The following is a 23805-nucleotide window of genomic DNA, read 5'->3' as shown; positions in this document are numbered from 1 at the left end:
AGTGCTGAGATACAAGGACACCGCCATGTTGGCTCTTTAATGTAGTTTCAGACCCTCATGCAGTCATTACACACTTACCAAAAGAGTTCTCTAGAACTTTGCCTCAGTCCTCTAGAGTACAACTCTTAAATAGTTCTACTACAGACACAAGATAGTGTATAATCTCCCTTCTGTATTTTATTTTTTTAATTTGCTTTCTAACATACATTGATGAATTTCTATGGAGCAAGCACTGTTAGAGGAACTTGAGAAGGGCCACCATCATTTATTGATTATGATTCCACATTTGTCACAAATCGTCATTTTCTAAATAGTGACAGCCAATCAATCAGAAAACACACAGCCACTCTGATCGAATGCTTTGGAAAATGCTAGATAATTCATTGAGCAATGAGAAGTAATAAACATAAACAGACTGTCACTCCTATGTAAATCAGCATCTGAACTAGAACATCAGCCTAATGTTAATTAGCTATACTCTTATGCTATGGTCTGTTGTGGATATCACTCTGTATAAATAAAATGCTGATTGGCCAATAGCCAGGCAGGAAGTATAGGCGGGACAAGCAGAGAAGAGAATTCTGGGAACAGGAAGGCTGGGTCAGGAGATGCTGCCAGCCACTGCCAAGAGTATCAACATGTAAGATACTGGTAAGCCACAAGCCATGTGGCAAGGTATAGATTTATAAAAATGGGGCTGGGCGGTGGTGGTGCATGCCTTTAATCCCAGCACTTGGGAGGCAGAGGCAGGGGGATCTCTGTGAGTTGGAGGCCAGCCTGGTCTCCAAAGTGAGTTCCAGGAAAGGCACAAAGCTACACAAAGAAACCCTGTCTTGAATAACCAAAAAAAAAAGGGGGGGGGGTTAATTTAAGATATAAGAACAGTTAGCTAGAAGCCTGAGCCATTAGGCCAAACAGTTTAAATAATATAAGCATCTGTGCAGGGGCTTGGAGGGACCTGGATAGAAGCTCTCCAGCTACAATGGTCATAACTGATACCTTAAGCATTGCTTCTGGAGTTTGAGATCATATGTTGTTTGTAATAGCTCTAAAAAGTTTGTGTCTTTGATTCTATAAAATCATTCTTGTGATAACTCTACTGTAGCAGTAATCTTAAAAGTTTTTATTAATAAAATCAAACCTGAGGCCAGTTATTGGGGTGAATGCTGGTAGATCAGATGCAGAACAAGCCACAGCTTCCTCACCTCATCGGTTCCTCAGCTGGTCTTGTTTCCTCAGACTGGAGGCTTCTGAGTCCTCATCCAGAATGGGTCTCAGCTGAATTGCTGCTCAAAAGCCTAAATGCTTAACCAGGCCAAATGCTTCTAGTTTCTGGTCCTCACGCCTTATATACCTTTCTGCCTTCTACCACCACTCCCTGGGATTAAAGGCTCACTTTCTGGGATTAAAGGCATGTGTCACCATGCCTGGCTATTTCCAGTGTGGCCTTGAACTCACAGAGATCCAGAGAGATTTCTGTCTCTGGAATGTTAGGATTAAAGGCATGAGTGCCACCATTTTCTAGCCTCTGTATCTAGTGGCTGTTCTGTCTCTGACCCCAGATAAGTTTATTAGGGTACACAATATTTTGGGGAACACAATACCACCACACTCTACCATCATGTGATGTGTAGCACTGTAATCAAAAGTCTCTGAATGTTGACTTGCTTGTTTTTCTGGTTCCAGAAATAACCAGTGGCATGGCCTTGGGGACATCAATTTACAGCTCAGAACCTTATATTTCTGTTAGAACTGTAATTTGTCTCCCTTTCCTTGCTTTCTCTGTTGGACTTGTTGTTAGCTTTAATTTTTCTCCCAGGACTTAGCATCCACTGTTGCCATACTTTACTCATATCTGCCCTTCATTTGATAGTAAACCTTGAGAAGTGAAGCTCATATAAGCATCCCTAGCAACCAGGACAACTCATGACACATAGATGGTTGATAAATGTTGATTAAACAATAAGTGTATTAATCTATACAGGGAGGATATTATTATCTACCTTGTAGAATTGGTAGAATGTAAGTAATAAATCAAAAACTATAGTATTGGCTTATAATAAATATTCTGTGATTGTTATTAATATTCCTGAGAATTTTGTTTATAACATTTTAGATCAGATTCCAGTTTAAAATTCTCTTCCTTTTCGAGGGTGAAGTCCTCATTATGAGACCATTCTAGCTCGCTGATCATGCTTTAAGACTGACCTTACTGCATTGTGAGGAGAAAGGTCGCTTTCAAAGATAGTGTGGCCATTTGTTTGAGTAAGAGAAACTCCAGCCCAGAGTCAAGGGTGCTGTATTGAAGATGAAAGATAGCTGTTCATTAGCTGCTCTCATACTTTCATTATTTACTTTATCATTCATGGGGGTAACAACATAAAACACAGCAATTGTTTTGACACTTAAATACAGATAATGTCAGTGTGCTCTTATTCCCCTATTTCTTCCAAGGGCAGGGATCCACAACTCTTAAACCAACAGGAAATTGCCTCCCATTTTTTCTTTTTCTTTTTGGCTTCTAAAATTTAATTAAAATAGAATTACATGATATATAAATACAACCTCTGAGCCTATTTAGTGTTACTTGTGTGTAAATGACTTCAGGGCTGACCACTTGGTACTGGATAACCACTCATTTTCTAGTACATCTTTCTGGAATGTTCATATTCTTCTAGAGTCTCCTTCAGTTTCCCCCTTGTAGCCTCATCGTTCCTCCAAGTTCTCACTGTTTGTTGTGCATATGCCCTTCTCCGCTGAGCCACTCAGATTGGGCTGAGCATGGATGCTTCACTCTTTCTTCTCTGCACAAACTCCTTTATGTTGTCTGCAAGGAAGCCTGTCACATTAGCATCCGTTGTTCTAGGTAAAGACTGGTAATGTATTGAAGGCTATTTCAGAAATGGAGACATCAAAGTTGCCGTTAATTCCCCATATGTTGGCATCTGTCCACCCTTAATCCACCCTAACAACTTCATCTCCATATATTTCCAACTAAAATAAAATAGTCTGTTCGTTTCACAGATAATAATTGAGTGCTTATCAGGCTCAACACAGAACAAGATAGTAAATTCTTCACTTTTTCAGAGAATAGAGAAAGAAGTTGTGAGAAAATATATACAATCACTATGAAGTTTTCTCTCTTCCAGTCATTGTTCTGTTCAGGAAGCCAGCCTGAAGCCCAATACTCATCTCTTAACTAAAGTGGTACTAGTGTATGTAGCTATGATATGGATATAGATGTATGTAAATTTGTATAACATATATCAAATTAAAGTATACACATACAATATCATATGAGAAACCTTGTAAAAGATATACTCATATTTTATAACCATATATTCATATTGTAATTATTAAAATAAGATACTATATTTATAATTTATGTGTATAGACACAATTTGTGTATATTATATATTTGTACTTAGATCCTTAGGAGATAAATATCTTGTGTAAGTATATATTTATATACACACATATATGTACAAATTACATATGTTATATGTATTATGTAAGTTGTATATGACAATTTATGTTTATATGGAAAAGGTAATGTTTTCCTAATTACCCCCAGTGTATATAAAGTTTATTTGGAAGTAAATAAACAAACCATTTCTAATAATATTGAAGTTCTATTTTATACTCAGGGAAGAAAATCTCATAATATCTTTACTTTGGCAAAGTTAAAATTTTTCTATTGAGCACTACTCACAGCTTTAACTTAATTATATCTACTACTGTGAGTCTTACCATGGCTAAAAGTTCTGTTGTCCCTTCAGAATTTAGAAAAGTTTTAATAAAGGAAGAGAACTTTCTGTTTGCCTCAACAATTTGTAGAGGAGACTATTTCCAATACAATTTAAAAATTAAATAATTTATAATTATTATACAATTAAAAATATCTATAAATCATTTTGATGAGCAGAAATGCAAAAATCCAGCATTGAAAGATTAGTTTGTGTGTTCACAATATAATACAGTGTGTGAAAATCTTGATGAACTGAAAAGAACAGCTAGCATATAAAGTATCACTGCAGCACATAAAGGTGTTATATAGCTCAGATTGGCCTTGAACTTATTATGTAGCCACAGGTGGTCTTGAACTCTTGATCTTCCTGATTCCACCTTCTACCCTGCCTGATTTAGTCAGGACTGGAGCAAGAACCCAGGGCTTCATACATTCTATGCAAGCACTCTAGTAACCAAGCCACACCTCCTCTTTTAAAGTATTTATCTGAGGCATTTTGTCACTTTGGTGAAAATTAAACTAGCACAATCACTAACAAGTTTTCTGAAATGTTGGATTAATTTTGCCAATGCTGATGTTCTTCGTATTGATCTTGGTGACCCTTATGTGATAGTTTATTTATCAAGACAGTGATTATTTTTGGTGATGGACAATACTTTTTTTGAAAATCATTGATTATTTTCAGTTGCTATGGTACCTTTAAGAGCATCCTGGTTTGAATGCTCACACATCACAAAGCCTTGCTCCCCACTTAACCCCCAGAGAAGTACTGGTCAGCTCTTTTTATCTTTCTCTGCTAACTTTGGGAAATTAGAAAATATACCAGGCTCAACATGTTGCCTCACTCAGTATTTGTGTCTAGTATGTTTTTTCCAGAAAGAATCCATAGAATTTTATTCAGACAAATGTAGCTGGAGAGCTTCTCTCCAGGTCCCACCAAGCCCCTGCAGTCCCACAACCCACGTATAAAATAATCACTCAGACACTTATATTACTTATAAACTGTATGGCCGTGGCAGGTTTCTTGTTATCTACTTCTTTTATCTTAAATTAACCCATTTCTATTAATCTATAAGTTGCCACGTGGCTCGTGGCTTACCACTACCTTACATCTTGTTTGTCATGGCAGCAGCTGGCAGGTCTCTCCCCCTGCCTTCCTGTTCCCTCAATTCTCCTCTCTGTTAGTCCTGTCTATACTTCCTGTCTGGCTACTGGCCAATCAGTGTTTTATTTATACAGAGCTATATCCACAGCAGACAAAGGCAATTTGCTTCTTACCCAGTAACAGTTGCATCAGGAGAAGTTTTTTTCCCAGTAACAGTTGTGTCAGGAGAAGTCCCAATAGTCAGAGTTGTTACTAGTTAGGTTTTACTTTGTTACCAGGAGCTTTGGCTTCATAGGGTTTCTGCTTGTCTCAGGAGCAGCTGCTGGTCCATGTTGTGGGTCTGGGGTTTCTTTATTTTTGGAAAGTAATTAGCTTTGGAAAGCCAGTCTTATATTTGAAATTATGCTTTACAATCATGTTTTGGGCTCTATTTTTTCTGTTTGGGCATCTGTGTTCATCTAACTTCTGATTAACATCAGACTTTCAGAACTGCTCAAAGTTGGTTCTAACTCAATGATACATGCCAATATCTAATGTCCTAAAGCAATTATTTTCCTTAGACAATCTATGCTATCTGGCTTGCATATTGTAGAAGGGGATAGATGCATATATTTAGTCTGAGGTCTTGATCAATTCAGTCCTCATTTTGAAATGTGTATAGTTTACTCTCTAGCTTATTCTGTAAAAATTACATTTCATTGAAGAAAAATCTAATTATGTATATAATTTATGATACATAAATATCACATTTATGTGTGTGTATATATATATATATATATATATATATATATATATATATATATATATATATATATATATATATATATCTGAAACTCTGCCTGCTCCATTAAAAGGGCCACAACATATGCATGTATATGTTAAAATGTAGAATCAAGAAATAGCCACTCCTGTGATTTTGATATAGAAATGGTTAGTTTGTTCTCATTCATTCAAGAATATGAATGTGTTGAATTTCTGTCACATAGTACACACATATATTTAACACACATATTGATGTATGAACCTTTAAGTTGAAAATTTTGTACTTGGATTCTTCAAGTTATACTATAAAAGTGTTTCCCAATATTAAATATTGCCTGATAGAATTTTATTAGTGACATTTATTATCTTACAACATATTTTGTTTGTTTCCTGTGGCCTAACTTGCTTCTAGTTCTTTTTGTTGTTTTTTGTTTTTTGTTTTTTTGTTTGTTTTGTTTTTCAAGACAGGGTTTCTCTGTGTAGCTTTGTGCCTTTCCTGGAACTCACTTTGTAGACCAGGCTGGCCTTGAACTCACAGAGACAAAACAGAAAGCAATAGTTCCTTCTTAGAAGTGGCTGCAGTCTGCTCCATCACTTCCCTTCCCAGCTTGCCCAGTCCTCATCCTCAGCTTGGAGCTGGTGATTTCCTGTTTGGATGTGATTGATATCTAACTCCAGAGTGGTGCTGTGGGATGGTCTGTATGTCAAATGTGTTGCTGATTGGTCAATAAATAAATCACTGATTGGTCAGTGGCCAGGCAGGAAGTATAGGCGGGACAAGGAGGAGAAAAAACTGGGAAGTGGAAGGCTGAGTGAGAGAGACACTGCCAGCTGCCACGATGACAAACAGCATGTGAAGATGCCAGTAAGCCACGAGCCATGTGGCAAGGTATAGATTAATAGAAATGGATTAATTTAAGCTATAAGAACAGTTAGCAAGAAGCCTGCTACGGCCATACAGTATGTAACCAATATAAGTCTCTGTGTTTACTTGGTCGGGTCTGAGTGGCTATGGGACTGGCGGGTGAGAAAGATTTGTTCTGACTGTGGGCCAGGCAGGAAAACTCTAGCTACAAATGGCGCCCAACGTGGGGCAAGAGTTTCCACCTAAAAACTGAAAAAAAAAGATTCTAAAACGGAGCTAAAAACAGTTCCTAATTGTCTCTCTCAAATGAGTGGCAGCTGCCGGTTTGAGCTACTGGTGGGTTCCTAGCATGTGTGCTCGACCTGCAGTATGGCGGGAATGAGGCCTCTGCAAGTGGTACATTAAGCTGCATGGTGGATTTAGCTTTTGCTAGTACAAAACAAAAAAAGAGGTTTCTGGGCTACACACTGCTTGGATAAAAGCATAGACCCACGATAACTTCCAGAGCTGGTGGTAAAGTACCACGCCATGTTGGGAAGCTGAGGTGGGCAGAGCCAGCAGCCACAGCTGCTGCAGCTTAAAACAATAGATTCACAATAAGGCAGATTCAGATGTAATAGTTTAAAATGTGTGTAAAATATACGTAGGCTTGAAAGAGACAAAAAAGGGTGATATATACAGTTATAGAAACAAATACATAGTTTTAAAAAATAAAGTCTTTAAAGAGACAGCAAAATTAATATAAAAAATAAGCCACGTGAAGATGAATATTACACAGAGAATCTGGATTGTGTTGTCTTTGGGATTTTTAACTGCAGAAAAACATTTGATTGTAAAAGCTATTGAGTTATGCCAAAATGTATATTTTAAAGGTACCTTGACTTCAAAATTTGGATATAAGGATATGTTGCTTTGGAAAGGAGATTCTGCTTTTGTTCCCACAGAAAGTCAGAGGCTATGGATTTGTTCCAGATTATGATACATCAGGTTTGACCAGTCAAGACCCCCTGAAAGGTGACACCAAGGCCCAGATGATCCAACATCCAGAATGGTTTCAAGGCAACTGGCTCAGACGATACAGTCTCACGGACTACTCCAGGATCCTAAAATTTTCTTTGTTTCCCCAGAAGATACAGCACCCCCCTCCAGCAGGAAGTAGTAAGAGAAGCTATGCCCAAATTCCCAAATATACCAAGCTGACTTTAGAGATGTGTAAAGGTTAAAACCTTCCTTTTTAAGAAAAGAAAAGGGGAAGTGCTGTGGGATGGTCTGTATGTCAAGTGCGTTGCTGATTGGTCAATAAATAAATCACTGATTGGCCCGTGACCAGGCAGGAAGTATAGGCGGGACAAGGAGGAGAAAAAACTGGGAAGTGGAAGGCTGAGTAAGAGAGACACTGCCACCCGCCATGATGACAAACAGCATGTGAAGATGCCGGTAAGCCACGAGCCATGTGGCAAGGTATAGATTAATAGAAATGGATTAATTTAAACTATAAGAACAGTTAGCAAGAAGCCTGCCACGGCCATACAGTTTGTAACCAATATAAGTCTCTGTGTTTACTTGGTCGGGTCTGAGTGGCTATGGGACTGGCGGGTGAGAGAGATTTGTCCTGACTGTGGGCCAGGCAGAAAAACTCTAGCTACAGAGTGGCCCTAAGTTCTTGTGTCCTCAAACAAGGAATTGAGCTAAGACACAGTTGAAGCAGAAGCAGAGATTATTTTCTCACAAAAAAATAAAATTTCCGAGGGAGGGAATGAGCTGGGGCAGGAAGAAAGTTTATCTCCTTAAAGGAATTGGGCTCGTTGACTCATGGGCACAGTGCAGACTTTTCTGTGCATGTTTATCAGGTGTTGCATGTGTCATGAGCATCTTAGATTGCTGTCAAGGCTGCATGGTTCAGTATTATACTAACTTTGGGGAAGGAATAAGATCGGTGCTGCACAAAGGAAAACATGAATAACGTGAAAGTAGATTTTTTTTTGTTTTTCTTAAAAAGAGCGTGTCAGGCCGGGCGGTGGTGGCGCACGCCTTTAATCCCAGCACTTGGGAGGCAGAGACAGGCGGATCTCTGTGAGTTCGAGGCCAGCCTGGGCTACCAAGTGAGTTCTAGGAAAGGCGCAAAGCTACACAGAGAAACCCTGTCTTGAAAAACCAAAAAAAAAAAAAAAAAAAAAAAAAAAGAGCGTGTCAGAAACCAAAGTGGACTAGCAAGCACAATGGGCCAAAATGGCCTTTGCCTCTCCCTACTGACATAGGTGGCGGCTGTGTCTCACCTTGTTGTTCAAGTCTTAGATGGTCTTATAATAAAAATCCTGGAGCCGGATATTGGGATGAAAGCTGAAAGATCAGAGAAGCAGAGCAAGTCACAGCCACTACCTATTACCTCACCAACTCCACGAATCCTCTGACTGAAATCCTTCTGAGTTTTCACCCAAAAGGGTCTCAGCTGAACTGCTTTAGTTCCTGTTTCCTCACACCTTGTATACCTTTCTCCACCCTGCCATCACTTCCTGGGATTAAAGGTGTGTGTGCTTCAAAGTACTGGGATTAAAGGCGTGTGCCACCACTGCCTGGCTCTGTTTCCAGTATGGCCTTGAACTCACAGAGATCCAGACAGATCTCTGCCTTAAGCACTGGAGTCATATGGCTTTTACCTTTCAAGGTCAGAGCCATATTGTTTTAGATTACCAAGGCACAGGCTTGTTGTTGTAGGCTTATGCTGAGGACACTTAGCAGCTCTTTGAATCCTTGGTAACTCTCTAACACTTCCAGTTTGGGGGCTTTTAGTCTTCATGGTCTTAGATCCTAACTTAAGATGCTCACAGTCTCTGCCTCTCAATACTGTCACAGTTCTTAGTAGTGATAGCTTCTGGCCTTCTACCGCTGGCCACTCAGACACTCTTATGGTGCCTCCTGTTTCTCTGAGCTCCAGATATTATGGTCTTCACTCTGGGTTGTTGTCTGAAACTTTTTTCTTCCTTGCCAATGCTGCCAATTCTGGGGGTAGAGGCTCTGAGAGGCTCTTCTCTGCACTGCCCGTGATAAGACAACAGGGGGCAAAACAGACCTTTTAGGACCTATGGGTCATGACCCCTTTGGGGGTCAACTGGCCTTTTCACAGGGGTTCCTTAAGACCATTGGAAAATGCAGATATTTGCATCATGGTTCATAACAGTAGCAAAATTACAGTTATGAAGTAACAATGAAAGAAATTCTATGGTTGGGGGGGGTCACGACACAAAGAACTGTATTAAAGGGTCACAGCATTAGGAAGGTTGAGAACCATTGCTTTAGGAGTAGGTTTTAATGGGACTTATCCCAGTGCTGGAGGCAAGGGTGACATCAATGTGTAGGAGAGAAGCCTCAAGACTAACTCCAAAAGAGGAGCAAACAGGCTCTTTTTACAGCTAGAAAAGAGCCAGACCATACCTGTGCTCAGATTATAATTCTACCAATCACAGCATGCCATACACTTTAATCATCACAGACCTTATACAAATCTCTAGCCTCATATAAGCCCTTTTTTCCCCCTGTTTATCATAAACTGTTTGTTGATTCACTAGGAGAGGCACTCTCCATCTTCCTTACCTAACTAGGACGTGTCATGCTATGACATGATCCAGAGCAACTGGGGCCAGGAAACTTAGGAGCAGCTGCAGATGACATCATCTAGTGGTCAACAGAGCTTGTCAAGCTTAAAGAGATGTTGTCTAGGCACTGAAGGCTGGAGTCATTATGTATGACTAAAGTCATGTCTCTTGCTAAAGTAGCATCAGCATCAGAGACTCCTCAAGGCATCATTGAAATGTTCAAAGCAGCTAGGTGACCAGAGTGACCACATAGAAGGTCACCTAGAGAGGGGTTGTTTAGTTGCAAGCTCCACACTCATATTGGCATAAGGGAAGGTTCTATTAGCTGTCATTCAAGGAGCCAGATGCCTACTGGAGAGGGGTTTGTTTATTCCCAGGAAAAGTGAACTTTAAAGGGTGCCCACAATGCAGAAATACTACCACCAATACTATTACTAACAGGGTTTAACTCTCAGATAAAGATCTATGAGAAGAATTGGATCCCTCTAACTTGTCACAGGGTAATTTTATGATTTTATAGATTAACCACTTTACTTAGAAGGAAGGCAAGTGTTCCAGGTGCTTGGACTGACATGGGTTGGAGGGTTTCCTGGCCCATGGTATTTTCAGTACTAAAGACAAAAAATCCTAGGAGAACTGGGAAGAGTGGCTGGTCCTATCTGAAGGCAGAAGAAAAGACACTACTCCTGGAATTGAAAAGAAGTAGTGGTCACTCATACCAGTCAGGATTGGGGAGGGTCAGTCATCTTTGATGAATGGATACTGTTCAAGTTTGCAGCATGGTCTTGCCTCAGTCTTTATAATAGCAGAGTAGCCTTGTCTGGCGACATGAAACTGTTGTTGCTCATGCAAGGCTCCCTCCTAGAAAACCAAACTCTTTTCACTTTCCCACACCGGTTTCTGTAGCGATTCCCTTGGAGATGACCCTAAAAGTTACAGATGTCACCTCATTCTGAGAATCTTAATTTCAACCATATGGACTGAATAAAGACACTTGGGGTTTTGAGTCACTGAGTAGTTAAAAAAAAAAAAAGCTCATTATTTACCACAATTTTTTCTTTCAATTGAGAACAATATTTGAATAACTGAGACTAAATGCTGTTACTGCATGTGAAACCAGATGAACACCAGTCCCTTTACCCCTCTTTAAGCTCTGAAATTCATACTAATATGTTTCATTGTTCCTAGAACTTCCATAAAGAACTCACTTGAATTGAACCACTTTTTTTTACAGAACACTTAAATATTTTGATGAACACCCATATTTCATTATTTTTTATTTACATATGTATCTACGTAAGTACGTGCACAAATGTGTAAGTGGAGGCCAGAAGTTGTCAGAGCCCCTGGAGCCGGAGTTACAGGCAGTTGTAAGCTGCTGGATATGGGTGCTGGACCTAAAGTTGGGTCTTCTGAAAGAGCAGTAAGGGCTCTGACCAGCTCAGTCACCCAGCTAGCCCTGTATTTCATCATTAAACTTAGTATCTAGTGTTAGTTTACTTAATAATTGTTCCATAATTATATTTTAGCCCAGCTTGTCCTGAAACTCATTATGTAACCCAGACTGGACTTGAAATTTTAACATACATGCCTTTTTCTCCTTGTAAATGCTGGGCTTACAAGTGTAATAACCATTCCCAGTTTATAATTAGTATTTAAAAATTAGTATGTGTAATATAAGTTAGTACTCTGGCTTAGATTGTTCTAACTGAAATTTTTCTTTATAATTTTCAAGGTAAATAAATTTTATAGTGCTCCATTGGTTTATTAATAGCAATAGAAAAAAATGTGATATTTGGAATTTCTGTAAACATGTGACCAGAAGATGAACATATAATCATATAACTGATATGGCTTAGTTGTAAGTGCTGTAATAGTATTTAGTCAAAAATATTATTTTAATGAATAAGATATTTATTTCAACTATCCTAGACTCAGCTTCTGTACTTATGAAATCTATTCCACAGCAACTGTTTTTTTGTAGTGGATGGAATGATACTAATCTGTATCTTGTAATTTTCCTCAGGTCCTGAAGACTACCTGGAGGTCAGCATTCCACCAGACCCAAGAGCAAAATATATGGAAGAGACAAGTGAACGGGAGGAAACTGATGACCTAGAAACTTCCAGAGTGTCTGTGCCTCTGGCCCTGGTGCTTCCTGGGGAAATTCCATGTGAGGTCAGTGGTGATGGCCTTTATTGCGTTCCCTGTTGTTTTCATAGACACTAAATTTCACTGTGATATAATTTGCACAATTAACCTAGCATTTTGGTTTATTCTTTTTCACAACTACAGTGTCAGAACCTATATCTAGTACTCAGTAGGCATTTAATATATCTTTGCTGACTAATTGGACATTGGAGACTCTCTAAACATTTAATCTTATCAAATGTGACTTGACACTTTAAAATGATACATACATGCTACATGTATTAAGCTACTTTTAGTAACTTGATTTCACAATAAGCAGACAGGTATTTTATTTTCCAAAGGGGAGATCCACTGTTGACTAGAACTTAAAATCACTTATTTTTGACCAACATTTTAAAATTATAAATGTATTATTGGGTGATAACATCATATAGGCTGGAAGAATTAATCTCTCAAGAATAAGAATACAGTTAGTGGGAGAATTTGGAGAAAGTAACAAAATAGAAGCATTCTACATGTTTCTTCTTTTCGTTGATTGAGCCACTAAATTAAACCACTAGAAGAGTTTGACTCTCAGTACTGGGCCTCAATATCTATGGTATCCTTAGGTGGAAAGTGTAACACAAATTGCTAAACAGTCTTATTAATAAATTAAAAAAATAAACTCAGAGCCAGAAATTGGGGTTAAAGCCTGAGAGAGATCAGAAGAATAGGAAAAGCCACAATTAACCTCACCTCACCAACTCCACAGCTTCCAAAGAGAGCTACTTCCTGTCTACCCACACCTATATGCCTTTCTGTTCTGTTCTTTCATTGGCTCTCTCAGCCCAATTATGTCACTTCCTCTTTCTGCCCAGCTCTGTCACTTCCTGTCTGTCTCTACAGACCTCTAGACCTCGATAGTTAGTGCTGGGAGAGTTAGCTGTGTCTTTGTCCAGTCTCTGCATAATGGGAAAGTGCAGGGCTTGACTCAAATCCTTGCTTGAGTAGTCTGTAAGGCTGGATCATCTCAGCTAGCCATCTGGAAATTGTCCGGAGTAGTTTATAGTCCAAAGCTGATCTTTGGGTGATGTTTGTCAGCTTAGTGGTATTATTATTGTCCTTGTGGAATCATAATTGTGATATCCCATAATCTTTTTGGAGATTTCAAAGTTGTGTGTGTGTGTGTGTGTGTGTGTGTGTGTGTGTGTGTGTGTGTGTGTGTGTGTGGTGGTATTGTGTTCCCCAAAATATTGTGTACCTTAATAAACTTATCTGGGGTCAGAGAACAGAAAAACCACAAGATATTTAGGCTAGAAAATGTTAGCACACGCCTTTAATCCTAGCATTCCAGAGATAGAAATTCCTCTGGATCTCTGTGAGTTCAAGGCCACATTGGAAACAGCCAGGCATGGTGACTCACGCCTTTAATCCCAGAAAGCAGCCTTTAATCCCAGGGAGTGGTGGTAGAAAGCAGAAAGGTTTATAAGGCATGAGGACCAGAAACTAGCAGCATTTGGCTGGTTAAGGTTTCAGGCTTTCTAGCAGCAGTTCAGCTGAGAGCCATTGGGAGGAGGACACAGAAGCTTCCAGTCTGAGGAAACAGGACCAGTTAAGGAATTGGCAAGGTGAGATAGCTGTGGCTTGTTCTGGTACTCTGACCTTCCAGCATTTACCCCAATAACTGGCCTCGGGTTTGATCTTATTAATAAGACTCTTTAACATTCATGCTACACAGGAGGATCCTGAGTTTGATGCCAGTCTGGGGGGTCGCTGAAAAGGAAAGGGCAACAGTATAAAAGAGCCTTATGGGAGACGTATGAAAAGGTTCTTCTGGAAGAAGTGGGTGGATTTACATGACCTGACATCAGGAGGTCTCTGATAGCTGCTGATGGTAGGTCCCCAACCCTGTGGTCAGAGAAGCTGAACATTCTGTAGGGTTGCTAAAATAAATTCCTTACTTCTACCTCGCAGACTGTCGGAACAGAAGTATTGCTCCTTTAAGTCACTTTCTTGTCAGTTCTAGAGGAAGGAAAACCACTTAGACACTACCAGAAATGGCAGGAATTTGAACTGTATACTTGAGCTGCATACTTTTGAGATACCAGACATAGATGCCCAGGGAAAGACAAGTTGCCACGTGGGTAAAAGAACAGATAACTTAAGTTGGGGAGAAAAAAGCTAAGGAACTAAAGCTGGCAGCTCCTATGGAGTCAGAAATAATGGAAGAAACAGGAAAGAACTGTAATAAAAGCAATGTGATCTAGTCTCAAATAGATGAAATCAAAGTAGGAAATAAAATAACTCTAAGAGTAAAAATAGCTCCCCAGGAGTTATGCAATGAGTCTAAATAGCTACTTTTAAAAATATCTGCAGCAGTAAAATTTGAGTATTATAAAACCCTCCCCTTACTAGTCACATAAAAAATTAAAGACCAATAGTAAGCTTCAGTTGTCGTTAGGCAGACGTACCTTATGTAGATGACTAGACAGTGGTCCTTTAAATGGACCAGCCATAGGCTTTTTAAAAATTTCTATGGATATAGATAGAATTTTTTCAGGCCCTATAAAGTTAAATTATTTCAATATCAAATCCATCTTGAGAACTCTACTTTCTAAAAAACCCTAGAAGTCAAAAGATCATATAAAACATTTTAAATCCAGCATTATGCCTCCAACATTTCAGAATAATCTCATCCTTTGGACCAAAAATAGTTATCACAGACAAATCTTGGGCTCCCAGTAAGTAGATTTTAGTACAATCTGAATCCATATACTGTTGCCAAGCACCACAGAAAAGACCATTTGGTTCCAGCTGAGTGAAAATTATGTTTCTGGTTTCCCTGGAGAATGTTCAGTATATGCCAATTGTCTGAAATGGCAACCTTTGAACTTCACCAGATTTCTGAGACATCTTCCAGTTAGTAGACAGGCAAAGACCAGAGAGCAACGCCCCTTCTCCTGAAAAAGTAACAACAGAGGCGTCTCAGGAATCCTTGAAGTTCCAGAACTTATCAATGCTTTCTCTGACAGTTTCTAGGCCATTGGAAGTGGGCCTTATTCACACCTAGCACTGCTGGAATCCATTTTGTAGTTCTGTTTCCATCATGTTGACGTGGCCATGTGTTCAATGGGGGCACAGTCTTCCTTCCCTGTGATGAGAGTTTGCCACCACCCCCTCATTGCTCCTGGCTGTACAATTGCTGGATCTGTGAACCCACTTCCTGTGGCATTTCCACTCACTGTCCACTCTTGTTCTGCAGAAGCAGCTTTTGTACATTGCTAACTCAGGTGGAGCTTTAAGCTGTTTGCTGCCTGTGATCCTAGGAGCTGGGGAGCATTAGTCCTTCCACTGAGTAACCTTTCCCAGCCCCTTTCTGTCTACAGATTATCAATTTCCTAAGCCTTGACAATCTTATGCTGCTTCAAAAAAACAGGAAAACAAGAGAAAAATAGTATTTTTCTCTTTAGCATTGACCCACTGTTCTATTTATAAGGGTTATTTATTCCTAACTCTTTGAGAAATAAACAAGTAGGAGTGTTCTGTGTAAGCTTAAACCTGTTTCTTGATAAAGCCTTTCTTTAAGTTTCTATGGGACTGCATACTTCTTCAAGTTTAGTATTCTAAGTCTCTTTTACTTGTTTATCAGTCAGACATTCTAGATATTATATTGTGGAGTCACAAACCATAGGCAGTATGATGTTAGTTAGGTCTGCCAAAAGTATCCATTGTTCAAATGGCACATCCATCTTTATCTTCCTGATGAAATCCACATGGAAGGCATTAGCTCAATGGTGGCATCTAGACCAGCATCTCTTGTGTATGCTGTCCACTGCTTCAAAGATGTGACTCTATGGAAATCTTCGGCAAATTCCCATGGAGTAGTGGTTCTCCACTTGGAAGAGTTTTGCCTTTCTTTTATATGGGAGATGCAGGCAAACGTGCAAGCATCCCAGATTATCACAGTTGCTACTGACATCTAGTTGACAGAAATTGGGAAGCTGCAAGCATTACATAATGCACAAGGCATACTCATGACAGTAGCTTACCTCATCCAAAGTAGCAATCCTACTAAAGCTAAATCCTGTCTCTGAGTGTACACCTACAACAAGTGAGTCACCTTCACTTCTGCCTAACAGTGGCACCAAGAACTCCAGCTCCTTCCTGTGGCTTCTGTGAAGTTGGCATAGTTGTACTTTATTCACTTTGTGAAAAATGTCTGATCTTTAATAGTGATTCCATTAACGCCTTTCACACAATTTACACGAAGCTTTCTGAAGCACTGCAGTCTGTTCTCTGAACCCTTATCTCTCTTGTTATTTCTGAATCCCCATCAAGGATTGGGCAAGGCTGTCTCTGTTTCCTCTGCAGAAGCACCAACCTCAAGACCAGTTAAGATGCTATTGGTTGTAGTATTAAGGCAACTCCATGTAGTTAAAAGGGAGGTTTATTTTGTTGGGTAACTTACAAGTAAAGGGATAGGTTCAGGGAAAGGTGTAGTGCAGTCCAGCGGTGTTCTCTAGAGAACTCTGCTCGACCTACCTCCAGTGTCCAGGGTCCAGGAACCAAGAGGGCTGGCACATTTGGGTCTCAGTTCTTAAGGGCCCCTATCTCAGCCTTGCCTTATAGGCATGACAGTTACCGAAGCCTCAGTGGGGGTAGTACTTCCAGGTCAAAGCTGGAACAGCTACCCACTACAAGATTCTTTTCTTCATCTTGTTTTATCTGTGTGGAAGAGCCTTCATTATCACAGCCCTTCCTTTTTCCAATTCTTCTTCGGATACTATGAGACAAATAGGTGGCAACTTCAGAAGCCGGTGCAGCAAGTTTACCGAGTCCCAGGAACCCGTCTTTCTTGAGCTCGTATCTTTTAAAATAAAGTAGTTATGAATGTGTGAAAAAGACATAGGTCACTGTGCAAAAGTGTTAGTGAGCTAACAGTGATCTACTGGGATCTTAATCTTCTATGTGTGTTTAAATTTCAGCCCAAACACCCAAGCAAATCCCCACTACATATGTGCTTTATTATAGACCAAATTGTACTCCTTTTGTTGAAATCTTAAGTGTGGTGAACAGTATAGCATCCTTTAAAGTTTATAAGTAGTAATGATCATAACCCATTGTCTCTGTTAATTCTTAGACTCCCAGTAAAAGGCACAAACACAAGAGTCAAAAAGATAAAGCACTAAATGGTAGCTTCATAACTGAGAAAAACAAGTTTATGATATATGAACATCCTAAAGCTTTCTCCTTGAATCAAATGTACCCACACAACTAAAGACAGATTTTCTCTCCTGGGCTAGGCTCCTTACTGCAAGGAGATGCAGGTGTATGTACAGCCCAGCATGGAGGGTGCTAAGGAATAGAGCCTAGCATACTCAATTCAAAGCTGTCATAGCTTTATAGTATTCCATTTTAATTCTTAGAATATCAGAGGATCTGCCATGTCCATAATGCTCAGAAGGGATGAAAATGATATGAAGATTTTAAAATGCTATCAGAGTACTTTGGATGAGGAGAACTAGGGAAGAATAGAGAGTTTGACTTAGTCATGGCTGGATGCAGATGTAGGTGTGAACGTGTTAGTGTTTGTTTGAAAGTTCCAAATTGCTTGCCGGATAAAGTTAGAGGGAGGACCCTGTAAAATCTAAGTTGGACTTTGGTGGAAAGCACGGTTATGAGAAGGCAGAGGAGGAAAGAGCTGATCAGCAAGGCAACAATCACCTTCACACAGGACCAGCTACTTAACTTGCAGTGCAAAATGCAAATGCAAAGCCCCTTGGTTCGGATTAGCTAGCATTTCAAGGCAATGACAGCAAAATGTTTAACATTAAGAGCAGGGTTTTGTGAGCCCCGATACTGTGCAGGTCTTGGACCCAAGAAACCAGCCCAGGGTACAAATGGAAATGTGGGTATTTTATTTAGGGTGTCTTTTATTTGGAATTTTTTGCTGGATGGTTGAAAGGTAGAGTCCTGCCCTCTATTAAGGAGGGACTCTGGTACATAAGAAGCAACGTATTTGGGATTGTTCATGCATGAGAATGAGATATCTTAGAGAATAAAATGTTTGGAGAGCACACCTATGCTTACCAATTCCATAGAGTCAAAGAAGGAGGGACTTAGGTATTGAAAAGATCTCTAAAGAACTATAGAAGCCTATTAAAGGCTATTGAAGACCAGACCGAAAATGAAATGTCAAGTCACTGTCTGGGGTTGAGGTGACAGATGTGAGGTTATTAGACATATGAAGAACAGATGGGACCATGGGATCGTGTTCTTTATCTGCTGACATGCACATGTTCCAGGGACAGGAACAGAGATTCCTTTGAGGTAGGATCTGTTCCCTGTGTATAGTTGGTAAAGAGAAATTTAAATCAAACTTGAATAACTATTTGGGATGTGACTGTGATGGACAATGGTTAAAGTGGGCCTGAGCATCAGATAAGTGATCGGTAGCATAGACATACTTCTAGAAAGGCCTGAAGACAACACATTAAGGTGTAAGTCTTATTAGTGTGTCATTCTGCTTAAAGAAATGACACTAGAGTAGGAAAAATTTAAATTGAGGCTTTTTAATAAATATGATACTGCAATGAGTCATGCATGTATATATTTATATATTAACATGGTTGAAAAATACAAACAGGATAAACTTATTTACCAACAGTTTTAAGATTTTGATCACTAATAAATATCTTGGGCACTTTGGTGAAGGACAACTCTTTGACATGCTTAACCTATACATTTGCACTTTACAGAATCCCGGTGAGATATTCATTCTGTTGAAAGATGAACTAATTGGTGAAATTCTGGAAGTTGAATTTATATCGAGCAACAAGCGCCTCAGAACACGGCCAGCACGTTGGAGTAAGAGTGTCTGGTGCATGAAAGCTGCAGGTGAGAAACTTTGTGTTTTAATAATAATAAAACCTCTCCCCGAGTTCCTTTCCTGTGATTTATGGTAAATGGTTTCACTTCCCTACAGAAACTGAGTTTGCTCGGCAGGTGCTTCCTGTGTTAGTTCTCACATGTTCAACGTTGTTATTATTAATCTGATTTGCAAAAGTGAGATTGTATAAATCCTTAGAACTTGGTTTGTATACCATTTAGGGAAATGGCTGCCAGTAACATCAAACATCACTAAATATGTCAGTGGAGAGTACTTTGATATATAGTAGCTACTAAATATGGAATTAAAATTATTTCCTTTATGAAGCATGAGGATTCACAGATTTTTTTTTTTTTATTGAAGAACTTTATGTTTTCTTTTCTTTTGTCTCCATTCAAAGCCTTGGAAAGTTTTAGCTATTTTATAAAGTGTAATTCTTTTTCAGTATTTCAGAGATTTTCTTCTCATCATTTCCTTATCTCACTTGCAAAGCTAATCATTTGGTTATTCATATTTGCTTGTTCCATACTAAACTATATTAGACTCCCAACACCTAGTTTGAGCAGCACATAACTACTTGTATTTCCAGCTCCTGGGGATCTGACACCCTCTTCTGGCTTCCATAGGCATATACCCATACACAGACATACAGGCATCTGCACTCACACATACTAACACGCATGCACAAAATTAAAACTAGAGAAAGTAAATATTTTTAAAAATAGTAGACTACTTGTTTTTGTTCTATGGCATATTTTCTAAAATCAGAGCATAAAGTTATGTAAAACTTCAAAAACTATGAGCTTTGTAAATATTTTTACAGAAAGATATTTAATCTCATAAATGTGGAAATATAAATTATTCATAATTGCAAAGTATATTAAGTTCATTCTGAGCTCATTATACAGTTCATTTATATTTACAAGCCAGCATTGTTTGTTTACATGAGTAGCTCCTCTATGATTTCTACACTCAGCTGGCATTGGAGTTGGGTTCTCAGAAACAAAGCTGTTATTCCAATAATATACAGACACCCAGACACTGTTTCCTGGTGTGGAAGGCATGCAGAAATGTGATGGGAGGAACCACCCTCTGTTTCTCTTTTACTTTCTTGTCCTTAGCCCCTATTATCCTATGCCACATTCTTTTTTTCTATGTCACATTCTTGAATGATATAATGAACAATACTTTGTAAGTAATTAGTTCCAGAGTTCAAACTAAATCTAGTTAAAATAAATCAATACAGAAACATCAATATTACAAATTAAGAGGTACTTAAATAGTATTTCCCATGTAGCAGATCAAGATGCCAAATGAAAGTATCCATATTACTTAAGAATGGTTTTGATTGGTATTCGTGCCAGGCATTGTAGAAAGGATAAAAATACACAAAAGTTCCTGAAACAATTAGAGGAACATATTTTAAAAACATTTCAAGACATTGAGATGGGCTAAAGTTTTTTAACTATAAGATACTTCAAAGCATAAGCAAGAAATGCAAAAATAGACACATGAAAATTTATTGAAAAAGAACTTTAACACAGTCAAAGAAATGATTGGCGGAGTTCAGAGACACCTACAGAATGGGAGAAAGTGTTTACAAACTACTTGATAAACGATTGATATCCAGTCTATATAAGAACCTCAATAACAACAGAGTAATCCTATTATTTCTTGTGCTTTTTTTGATGTTATTTCTTTTAATTCTGGTATATTTGTTTGTGTTTTGTTGGCCTGTTTGTTTCCTAAAGAAAGAGAAAGGAGAAATAGAGCTGGATGAATGGGGAGGTAGGCAGGAGATGTGAGGAGATGGGAAAGAGAAAACTGTGATAAAATATATTGTGTACATTTTCACTTAAAAAAGAATAAGAAAATCATATAAATAGACCCTTAAAAGAAGTGATCAACAAATATGTGCCCAAATGCTCAAGAACCCTAATCATTGGCAACAAAGTCACACCTTTATGGCTAATCTTACTACATTGGAGCGGCTGTTATCAAAAAGACAAACGTAGTAAATCCTAAGGAGGAGTGGAGAAGAGAATTCCTACACCATTTGTGAGAGTGTAACAATACAACATTATGGAAAGAAAGCCTTCTTAGGAAACGGAAAATAGCATTGCCATCTAACCCTGCAGTTCCAACCAGGGGCATACCCCCAATGGAAAAAAAACAATTCTATGAAGGAGGAACCTGAACTCTCATATTGATTGCAGAACTGTTCACAATAGTGAAGAAATGAAATTAACCTATGTGCTCATTAGTAGCAAAAAGGATAAAGAAGATGTGTAATTTATATGTGAAATTGTATGAATATTATTCAATCCCATGAAAGATGAAATCATGTATTTGTAGCAGCTTGAATGAAAATGAAAAACAATAAGTGAAACAAGCCATTTAGAGAAAGGTTGATACCACCTAGTGTCACTCATTTGTGGAATTTGAGCTGAACTAAATCTTAAAATTTGAATCAATAATTTTTGACTTTTCATAAGAGATAACACTACTACCACATGTTTTCAGCTGGTAGTAATACAAAGAAAATCTAATACCATATTCAATGATGCTCAGAAGGAAGAAAATTCTCACACTCTTTTCCTAGGTAAAATTTCTTTCCCTTTGACCCACTTCAACACTACAGTCTGAGTTTTTTGCCTGAGAAAATGCCAACCTGTTTGGTGATGCCCCCATCATCCTTTAAGCTTAATAATTTTATGTATCTATAATCACTTGATTTTTCCAGGGACCAAATTTTTCCTAATGGCATCGATGGCTAAAGTATTTGAAATTACAATAGTTCCAGCTTATATATAGCTAAGCCTTGAAAGCATGCTAAAACTTTCAACTAGAAATATTAACTAATTTCTGTGCAGAAGAAACAGAATGTTCCTCTGGTACCAGTAATACCATGAGGAAACAAACCTAACACCTGGGGGAAATCTAATAAAAAGTTGAAAGAAATGTGTAGTACATGAAGAAAAATATTGACTCTTTATTAATAATAAAACTGTGCTCTAGATAATGTAAATTGTAACTTCATATCTCATGAAAAGTACTTCAGGAGATACGGCTTACTGTGCTAAACTTGCATGAGAAAGAAATTGATCAGTAAATTTCTGTTTAGCTTATGATTTCTAGGTATTATAATTCTGGAAACAATTTTAAAATGTTTTAAGCTGAGTTTTATATAAAATCTGCTGAAATCAATTTTATTTGGCTCTGACAACACCAACTTCCTGTTCACCTCCCTGTCACCTCATTAATTCATGGGATCCGTGTTGCCGCTTTGACTCTCTGTTGTGATTTCTCTTATTCTTTATTGGGTATCTATTTCTTTGGAAAGAGAGTGATACATTTCAGCACGTATCATTTTGTAACACACGTTAAGTGTCTTATCAAGAATGTGAAGATGGAAATTTTAGCTCCATGATCTTGTTCAGTTTAAGATTCCTTTCTGTCCTTTTCTTTTTCTTTTTTTTTTTTTTTTGGCTTTGAATTTACCTGAACAAAATGATGACAGATGTGTTAACTTCATGAGATGACTCGAAATTAGTGTCTAACCTTTAAGAAATTAAACATTCACAGCTGTTCAAGGATGTTGGTCTTTTCATTAAACTTCTTCTGAACCTCATATTTTAAATGACATTTTTTAGAAGAATTTGAGAAATATCTCTATGGCAGAGTAAAAAGCTATTAAAATTTGTCCTTCAAATAGATCCAGAGACAAATTTTGCTTTATTTGTTACACAAAAGCATTACTCTTTAATTGAAATTATTGGGTTTTTTTTTAACTTTTTAATGGAAGTCCACAATTTTTTATATAGCTCTAACATTGCTGACAGTAGAATTCAAGGTATGGTTTGTCAGTCACTTTGACCAACTTGTTTACAGAAAGGCTTTGGATGAAGGGTGGATGGATGAATAGATGGATGGAGTACACAGAGGCCATCCTGAAGACTCTGGATATACTTACTTTCCCCAGGACTTCTCATGCTAATCAATTGCAAAATGTTCTGTAATTTCAATACATCATAGTTCTTCTACACACATTTCTAGAAACTGGCATGTAATGAATGGATTTCTTAATCACAAAGTTGAAACAAATACCCAAGCTTAAAGAATAGATTCCCTTTGCTAAATTCTAAGGAATTATGTAAAGATGATTTGTATCCTTACAAAAAGTATGTCAGTAGGGAGAAATAATTTAGTACTTTGCTTTTTTATATAATTTTGGCATGTTTTTGTCTTGGAAGATTATTTAATCTAAATGTATATATTTTGTGTTTTTTTAAGTACTGAATATAGAAAAAATACTCTAAGTACTGGAAGTTAAATGCTAGAACTTCATAAAGGCTTCCTTTGAAGTTTAAGTCATAAGGATACGATGTGTGCATTATACTTGGCACTTAGCTTAACTCTTGTTTGTGTTTTGTAAGATTTTCCTGCTGGTTCAGTCACTGTCAACATCCACTGTGATGGAATCATCAAGGCCACAACAGAGATTAAATACTGTTCAGCAGCAAAAGCCATAGAAAGTCCATTTAGAGTGTTAGACCCATGCAAGAGTTTATGCCAGGTAAGTTGATCTTTCTAACCAGCTAATGGCATTGTGCACTGAAGGGCTAATGCAGAAAGGGAGGGCTCTTGATTCGGGGTAGGTGTGACAGAATGTGAGTGGCCGCATGACACACAGGAAGGAAGAAGCCAACCTCT

General features: G+C 38.3%; 1 protein-coding gene across 2 annotated transcripts in view; it reads left to right on the top strand.

Moving 5' to 3' along the window:
* Bank1 (B cell scaffold protein with ankyrin repeats 1) overlaps positions 1-23805 on the top strand; it is a 278198-nt gene that overhangs the window by 62520 nt on the left and 191873 nt on the right. For both annotated transcript variants that reach the window (XM_052731674.1, XM_052731673.1), the window contains exons 3-5: positions 12100-12251; positions 18962-19100; positions 23529-23668. In XM_052731674.1, the coding sequence (XP_052587634.1) occupies positions 12100-12251; positions 18962-19100; positions 23529-23668 (431 nt within the window). The remainder of the gene's footprint in view (positions 1-12099; positions 12252-18961; positions 19101-23528; positions 23669-23805) is intronic.

The sequence above is a fragment of the Peromyscus californicus genome, unplaced genomic scaffold, assembly GCF_007827085.1.
Source record: "Peromyscus californicus insignis strain IS unplaced genomic scaffold, ASM782708v3 Scaffold_9__1_contigs__length_137607984, whole genome shotgun sequence".
NCBI classification, from domain to species: Eukaryota; Metazoa; Chordata; class Mammalia; order Rodentia; family Cricetidae; genus Peromyscus; species Peromyscus californicus.
This window is presented reverse-complemented; position numbering and strand designations above follow the sequence as displayed.